General features: G+C 47.0%; 1 protein-coding gene across 7 annotated transcripts in view; it reads left to right on the top strand.

Moving 5' to 3' along the window:
* Positions 1–1,722: 1,722 nt before the first annotated feature.
* The window catches only part of PCCB (propionyl-CoA carboxylase subunit beta), a 94,483-nt gene continuing 87,716 nt past the window's right edge, over positions 1,723–8,489 (top strand). For 3 of the 7 annotated variants that reach the window (XM_025376076.1, XM_025376074.1, XM_025376070.1), the window contains exons 1-3: positions 1,754–1,970; positions 6,147–6,266; positions 6,838–6,906. In XM_025376076.1, coding sequence (XP_025231861.1) covers positions 1,788–1,970; positions 6,147–6,266; positions 6,838–6,906 — 372 coding nt within the window. In that variant the 5' untranslated portion in view covers positions 1,754–1,787. Of the gene's footprint in view, positions 1,971–6,146; positions 6,267–6,837; positions 6,907–8,489 lie in introns of all 7 variants that reach the window. The other 4 variants (XM_025376077.1, XM_025376072.1, XM_025376073.1 and 1 more) reach the window with 3 other exon arrangements.

The following is an 8,489-nucleotide window of genomic DNA, read 5'->3' as shown; positions in this document are numbered from 1 at the left end:
CTATCTAGATGAACAGTTCTTACTCCAGGAAATGCAATGAGTACTGATGTTTAGTTCTTGGCACATGGTAGGTGCTCAAAAATGTTTTCTGAGTTGAATTGCTTTAACATTAAGGTTGTAGGTCAGAATTTGCACTTTATGAAGGCCCTGGCTATGAGCTGGATCATGGAAAGGCTCATGATCAACTTTAGCAGTTTTCTGTGGCTAAAAATGAGAAATACAAAGCATGTTCTTTGTCTTGAAGACCTGCCTGTGAGTGGGAGAAACAGATGGTCAAGCTCTCAACAGTACAATTCCAAATTCTTAGAGCAGTGGTTCTTAAACTTTAGTAAGCAGATCAGAATTTAGTAGCAAGCAGATCAGAATCACCTAAAGGTCATCTGCTAAAACAGATGGCTGGCCCCAGCCCCAGAGTTTCTGATTTAAAGGTCTGGGGTAAACTCTGAGAATTCGAGCTTGCAGTTCCAACTCACTCCCAGGTGATACTGAAGTTGCTGGATTGATAAGATTCCCTCCTTGTCCAAACATTGGTCAGGCTCTTCTGAGCTGTCTCTTTGACTAGGCTTGAGCTTGGGCTTCCATGTCTTTCCTTGTGGAATTCCATTTTAGAAAGAATCTTGCCAAGTCAGTTTAGCCAGAATCCTCCATTCCTGATATCTGATTACTCTCCATATCTGGTTTTGATCCATACCGCCACCATCCCCCAGGTGATGTTCGGTTACCCTGACCTGCCTTTGGCAGGAATCCTGTTAGGTCGATTTAGCCAGATTCCCCGCCGATGTTTCCTCTTAGTAATTTTCCATTCCCTGACTTCCACACACTGCCCCTTAGCTATAAATTCCCACTTTGCTATATTCAGCCCAATCGCTCTGACTTACTGCAAAACTCTATCCCTACCTCTGTCAGATTGGGCCTGAATAAAGTTTGCCCTACCATTCTTAAACATGAGTAATTGTCATGAATAATTTTTTCTTTAATGGGATTCATACTTTGAGAACTACTGATTAGAGGTTAAGGGTCCTGTGCTCATTATCTGGCACATATAATGATAGGTCTCTGAGTTTAAATCCTAGCCAACCACATCGTTAGTCTTGGCTTTTTTGTCAGTCTTGGCTTTTTTTTTTTTTTTTTTTTTTTTTGAGACAGGGTTTTGCCCAGGCTGGAGTGCAGTGATGCAATCACGGATCACTGCAGCCTCGACCTCCTGGGCTCAAGCAGTCCTCCAGCCTTAGTCTCCCAAGTAGCTGGGGTCACAGGTGCAAGTTGCCATGCCCAGCTAATTTTTAATTTTTTTGTAGAGGTGGGATCTCACTATATTGCTCAGGCTGGTCTTGGGCTCCTGGGCTCACCTACATCGGCCTCAATCTTGCCTCTTGATCAAATCACTCATCTCTTCATTTACCTCATCTGTGAAATCCAGATAATAAGCCACTGCGTGGGAAGTGCAAAAAGCAACACCTGGCACAATGCTTAATAAATGTTGGTTAAATCCTATAATCTTATTTTCTGTAGGAAGTGGGACGACAAAGTTAGGGGTCTAGGAGGTCAGAGAAGAGTAAGGACTATGTCCCTTTCTTGTGCAGCCAGGCGGGCCCTGTACTTTTTGTCTGCGCGACCCTCCTCGGGCAGCATCGGGTCTCGAACTCCCACGCCTTACTCCCAAGCAGGTTCTGTAGTCCAGCCCCCAGTTTCCCTACAGTCAGCCGATGCTGCGCAAGCGCCTTAACCACGCTTTACGCACATGCGTACTCAGGTGCGCCGATAGGGGACGCGCCGGCACAGCAAAAATGGCAGCGGCATTACGGGTGGCGGCGGCTGGGGCAAGGCTCAGCGTTCTGGCGAGCGGTCTCCGCGCCGCGATCCGCGGGCTTTGCAGCCAGGCCACCTCTGTTAACGAACGCATCGAGAACAAGCGCCGGACCGCGCTGCTGGGAGGAGGCCAACGCCGTATTGACGCGCAGCACAAGCGAGTGAGTCCTGAGGGGCCTTAGTGAGTCCCGCCCCTGGCGTCCACGACCTATCACAGCGTGCCCGGCTTGTGGCGTCCGAGGCCTCCCTGCCAATCCGCACGGTGCTTGGAGGGGCGGGGGCGAGGGTGTTCACTTTGAAAACCTGTAGCATTTCTCGTGGAGGCGGGTATAACGAGCAGAAGCACCTGTGTGCTTCTTCACAGTGTTTAACCCTTGGGATTTAGACAGATCTGGCTGGTCTCCAGCCAGCTCACCACTTAAACTTTTGGGCAACGTATTAATTCTCTGTGCGTCATTTTAATAATTCTTCCTTCACAAGCGTATCGTTAGACCATAGATAGCAAAACGATAGGCACTCGGTAAAAACGATGTGCTTGTTCTTCTCGTGCCCCATGAAAGAGTGATGGTAGATTCTTTCTCCTTTGTGGAAGCAGGAAAACTGAACTTAGGCATACTCCACTAACATGAAGTGGGGGATGTGCGCGTGCAGGGAACTTGTGGAACGTCCGCCCGCAGAATGCCTGGTCAAGCTCTTTAGGGCCTTAGCATGCCTCGCCTTGATGGGTAGCAAAGGCATGTGTCGGAAGCAGGTGACTTTCTGGGAGTGCGCAGGCTACTCTCGATGTTTGGCTGGACTGACCAGCTGAGGTTCTGCCACCCACCGCCTGGGTTTTGAGGCGAGAATCGCAGCTGGCCTTCGGAGATAGGCTAGGTGGCCCATTTTGGAGAGGTGACCCCTGACGAGAAACCAGGCTTGCCCAGTGTGTCCATGACTCGTGGGTGTGTCTGGACTGTTGTGCTGAACGAATTAAAGAACCAACGGGAAGGTGCAGAAGTGAAACTCTTACAGGTGAAGAGTATTCAGGCACAACTCACAACCATGAGGGAGGCACTGGGGGAGGGATGGGGTCTTAAAGTGAGGGGATTTGAACAACTCTATATTTGTCTAGTATTGATTCAGGTGTCATAAATTCGCATTTGACAAGGACCCGAAGGTGACAGTTCCTTTTGACACGAGAGTAAAATGTAAATTTAGTGATGGTTTGTGGTACTAGGAGTGCTTTCTCTCTCTCCCCTGGGGCTGCTCTGTTAGGGCTGAGGGAGATGTTAGATCATCCTCTGGAAAGGCCTGTCAGTGTTCCTGTACAACTCTTTCTGTTGGGGCCTATTGCTCAATGCCTCCCTGGAACATCACCCAGCCCTTTCCCAGTTAGATCCTACTGGGTTTAAATGAAGCCTCCAGAAGCTGTTTTTCTTTTGCCAAAGTTGACTTAGGAGGCAGATTTAATATGAACCCCCTCCTGCACCCCTTTTTATTTTTATTTTTTGACACGGAGTTTCTCTCTTGTTGCCCAGGCTGGAGTGCCGTGGTGCGATCTTGGCTCATTGCAACCTCCGCCTCCCAGGTTCAAGCCATTCTCCTGCCTCAGCCTCCTGAATCTCAGCCTCCCGAGTAGCTGGGATTACAGGCGCCCACCACCATGCCTGGCAACTTTTTTTTTTTGTATTTTTAGTAGAGACAGGGTTTCATGTTGGCCAGGCTGGTCTTGTACTCCTGACCTCAAGTGATCCACCCACTTTGGCATCCCAAAGTGTTGGGATTACAGGCGTGAGCCACTGCGCCCAGCCCTGCACCCCTTTTTAAACAATTTTTGACCATTTCCATAGATTTTCCCAGAAGAGGAATTAGTGGGTGAAAGGGTGTAAGTTTTTTATTTATTTATTTTTTTGAGACAGAGTCTCACTCTGTTGCCCAGGCTAGAGTGCAGCGGCTGACTGCAACCTCCGCTTCCCAGCTTCAAGCAATTCTCCTGCCTCAGCCTCCAGAGTACCTGGGGTTACAAGTATGTGTCACCACATCTGGCCAATTTTTGTATTTTTAGTAGAGATGGGGGTTTCACCATGTTGGCCAGGCTGGTCTTGAACTCCTGACCTCAGGTGATCCACCCACCTCTGCCTCCCAAAGTGCTGGGATTACAGAATTTTTTTTTTTTTTTTTTTCCCTTGAGACAGAGTCTTACTCTGTCACCCAGGCTGGAGGGCAGTGGTGTAATCACGGCTCACTGCATCCTCTACCTTCTGGGCTCCAGTGATCCTTCCACTTCAGCCTCCTACCCAGCTAATATATATATATATATATATATTTTTTTTTTTTTGGTAGAGACACGGTCTTGCTTTGTTGCCCAGGCTGGTCTCAACTCCTGGGCTCAAGCAATCCTCCCACCTTGGCCTTCCAAAATGCTGGGATTACAGGTGTGAGCCACAGTGCCTGGTCAGTATAAATACATTTTAAAAATCTGTATATATGTTGCCAAATTGGTTTCCTAAAAATGTATTCTACTTTACATGACAGTGTATACGATTGCCTTTTTTTTTTTTTTTTTTTAACACAACTTCACCAGCTTTGGCTACTCTCCTAAGGGGGAAATAATAGCCAATTTGAGGTATGTGGTTTTTTGTTGTTGTTGGGGAAAGGGATGGTAGGCTAGGGTATTTGCCTCGGGCTGACAGCTTGCGAGCCCAAGCAATGGAGGCTTTTTTTTTTCTTTTTTGAGACGGTGTCTCACCCTGTCGCCCAGGCTGGAGTGCAGTGGGCCGTCTTGGCTCACTGCAACCTCCGCCTCCTGGGTTCAAGCGATTCTCATGCCTCAGCCTCCCGAGTAGCTGGGACTACAGGTGCGTGCCACTATGCCCCGCTAATTTTTTTTTTTTTTGTATTTTTAGTAGAGACAGGGTATCACCGTGTTAGCCAGGATGGTCTCGATCTCCTGACTTCATCTGCCTGCCTCGGCCTCCCAAAGTGCTGGGATTACAGGTGTGAGCCACCGAGCCTGGCCTTTTTTTCTTTTTCTTTTCTTTTCTTTCTTTCTTTTTTAAAGACAGGTTCTCGCTTTGTTGCTCAGGCTGGAGTGTGGTGGGGTGATCACGGCTCACTACAACCTCCGCTTCCCAGGTTCAAGTGATTCTCCTGCCTCAGCCTCTTGAGTAGCTGGGATTACAGGCACGTGCCACCACTCCCAGCTAATTTTTGTATTTTTCAGTAGAGACCAGGTTTCGCCATGTTGTCCAGTTGGTCTCAAGCTCCCGGGCTCAAGTGATGCTCGTCTCAGCCTCCCAAAGTGCTGGGACTACAGGTGTGAGCCACCGTGCCCAGCTGAGGCTCTTGATAGATTGAGAGCTCCAACCTCATCTCCTCAAAGAAGTATTTTTTTTTTTTTTTTTTTTTTAAAGGAGTTTCGCTCTTGTTGCCCAGGCTGGAGTGTAATGGCGCGCAATCTCAGCTCACCGCAAGCTCCGCCCCCTGGGGGTTCCAGCGATTCTCCTGCCTCAGCCTCCCAAGTTGCTGGGAATACAGGCGCATGCCACTACACCCGGCTAATTTTGTCTTTTTTGGTAGAGACGTGGTTTCTCCATGTTGGTCAGGCTGGTCTCGATCTGACCTTGTGATTCGCCCGCCTCGGCCTCCCAAAATGCTGGAATTACAGGCGTGAGCCACCGCGCCCGGCCCAAAGAAGCATTTTTAAACTCAAGTGAGCTCTTTAGCATTTTGTGTCCCACTCCCCTTCTACTCAGCCACTCCCTGCTTTGGGGTCATCTCTGTGTCACAGTGTCACTGTCAGGTGTGGGGTCCCTAAGCAGGGGATAGGATAGTAGGAGAAGGAGAAATCCACAGAGGAGGCAGGAGAAGAACCAGGAAGTAGTGTGTCCTTGAGGTGGGAGCTGGGAGCAGCAGGGACCCTCGTGAGGTGAGATGTGCTTCTGTAGGTCTCCCTAGAAAAAACCTGCGTCAGATCCTTTCACTAAGCCTGCTTTAGTTTCCACCACCTGCTTCTGCATTCTTTTTATGGCTCCTTAGGTCTCCAGTAAGTACTTGGGGAACTAGTTAATTGTGTTCCAGGGTCAGGTTCTCCTTATCCCTACTTCTCTACCTTTTCCTCCCCCTATTTCCTTATTCATCTTCCACAGTTGGGTGGCTTCTGGTGCACACTGCCCTGATTTCCATGTCATCTAAAGTCTTATAACACCTATCTGCCTTGGACAGGTTGGACAGAATGGAAGCATTTGCATTGAGATGAATGGGCAAATCTGCCCTTCAAGCTTTCCCATGAACAGCCCTTGCTTTGCTTACTAAATTGTCTGTGATGACATCACTGAGTGATCTTTGTTCCATTGTAGGGAAAGCTAACAGCCAGGGAGAGGATCAGTCTCTTGCTGGACCCTGGCAGCTTTGTTGAGAGCGACATGTTTGTGGAACACAGATGTGCAGATTTTGGAATGGCTGCTGATAAGAATAAGGTATTTGTTCAAATGGTGGTGTGAACACTTTTTAGGTGTGGCTCAGCTGGCCTACCCACTAGAATAATAATAAATCTATAAGGCTTTTATCTGAAGTCCTCTGCAGAGGCACTGCAGGCATCACACCTGGCTAATTTTTGTATTTTTAGTAGAGATGGGCTTTCACCATGTTGGTCGGGCTGGCCTGGAACTCCTGGCCTCAAGCAATCCACCCACCTTGGCCTCCCAAAGTGTTGGGACTACAGGCGTGAGCCACTGTACCCTGCCTTGTGTTTCTTTATACGTCCTCCTTCATGTAAGCATAGAGAAGTGGTGGACCTGGGTCTTATTTTGCTTTTAGGAGGGTAGATAAGGCCTAAGATGACGGTGCCCTTCACTCCTATTGATGAAGTGGTAGCCCTGTGCTTGCTGTTGTAGAGCTGGGCAAGTGGGGTGGGATTCCTTCATGTTTCTTGTTCTTATTGATGTTTTAGGAATTTGGGGTTTTTGTCTTTCATTGAGGCTTAGTGGCCAAATTCATTAAAAGAAGTATTTGGATTTTTTAACCTTTATTTTTGCATTTTTCTGGCAGTTTCCTGGAGACAGCGTGGTCACTGGACGGGGCCGAATCAATGGAAGATTGGTTTATGTCTTCAGTCAGGTATTTCATAACTCTAATAGTCTGAACTTTCTTGGAGGGCAGAGCCAAGAGGAAAATATGTGAACGAAGCCAATCTTGGGGAATGAAAACTTGCTTGTAGTTTGGAGAAAATGAGGGATTTGCTTTGTTTTTCAGTGCATATTTCCAGAATATTGTTTTTTTCTTAGGAAGAGTCCTTAGTTTGTTTTGGGGGAGGATCACAGGGCACTAGCCTTGTACAAAGGTAACCCAGGAACCAGGAATTTATTCCAAGTGAATGAGATTCCTCTTGGCAGGATTGGGTGTGTGCCTGCAGGGCATCTGTGTCCTGGGCAGTATATGTGGACTGGAGAGAGTACAGTGGGTGCAGCCTAGCAAAGGGGAGTTGACTCTCAGAAGCAGCATTCCCCTGAGCTTTGGGCTTTCATGAATATGTTCAGAAAACTTTTATCAGGGTGCCTCAAGACAGATAGTTTGTTCACACACATAGCCGAAGCTATCAATATGTTATTTTACATGCAAAAGGGAATGAAGATTGTTAATCAGCTGACCTTACAGTAGGGAGCGTAGCCTGATTTATCCAGGTGGGTCCAATGTAATCACAGCGTCCTTAAAAGTGGAAGAGGGAGGTAGAAGAGGAGCTTAGAAGGATATGATAAGAGAAGGACATGATCTGCAGTACCTGGCTTTGAAGATGGGAAAAGGAGACCATTAGCAAAGGAGTGCCCATGGTGTCTAGGAGCTGGCAAAGGCAAGAAAACACATTTTCCCCTGGAGCCTCCAGAACGGAGCACAGCCCTGCCAACCTTAATTTAGCCCAGTCAATCCTGTGTAGCACTTCCAAGTTATAGAACTCTAAGATAATTTGTGTTGTTTCAAGGCACTGAATTTACATTAATTTTTTATAGCAGTAGTAGAAAACTAACACAGAATATTTTGTGTACTATTTTGGATTTGACTTTTTCCTCTCCAGAGGTGTAGATGTATATATAATTTAAAATGCTTAGGTCTTTTTACAGACCTAAAGTTTGATATTAAAATTGGCTGGGCGTGGTGGCTTATGCCTGTAGTCCCAGTACTTTGGGAGGCTGAGACGGGTAGATCACGTGAGTCAGGAGTTTGAGACCAGCTGGCCCACATGGTGAAACTCTGTCTCTACTAAAAACACAAAAATTAGCCAGGTGTAGTGGGTGCCTGTAATCCCAGCTACTTGGGAGGCTGAGGCAGGACAATCACTTGAACCTGGGAGGTGGAGGTTGCAGTGAGCTGAGTTTGCGCCACTGCATTCGAACCTGGGCGACAGAGTGAGACTCCATCTCAAAAATAAAAAATAAAATAGTTATACTTGGTTAATTTAAAATCTGTCATAGTTAGACAGTATGTATTTACCAATTAAATTACCTTTGAGATGTTTTAAAACTGTTATAAATTGGTCTACCAAATGCTGAAATAGAAGGAATCACATTTCTTTGTTTTGTGCAATTTACGAGAGCTGAGAAAAACTTGTACAGAAGGAACCACTGTAGAGAGAACTAAGAAAGTTATGTTTTCTGGACATGGTATTCACTCACCACTATTAAGCAGGTGGAAAAATTCACGGAATT

The sequence above is a fragment of the Theropithecus gelada genome, chromosome 2 (assembly GCF_003255815.1).
Source record: "Theropithecus gelada isolate Dixy chromosome 2, Tgel_1.0, whole genome shotgun sequence".
Classification (NCBI taxonomy): domain Eukaryota; kingdom Metazoa; phylum Chordata; class Mammalia; order Primates; family Cercopithecidae; genus Theropithecus; species Theropithecus gelada.
This window is presented reverse-complemented; position numbering and strand designations above follow the sequence as displayed.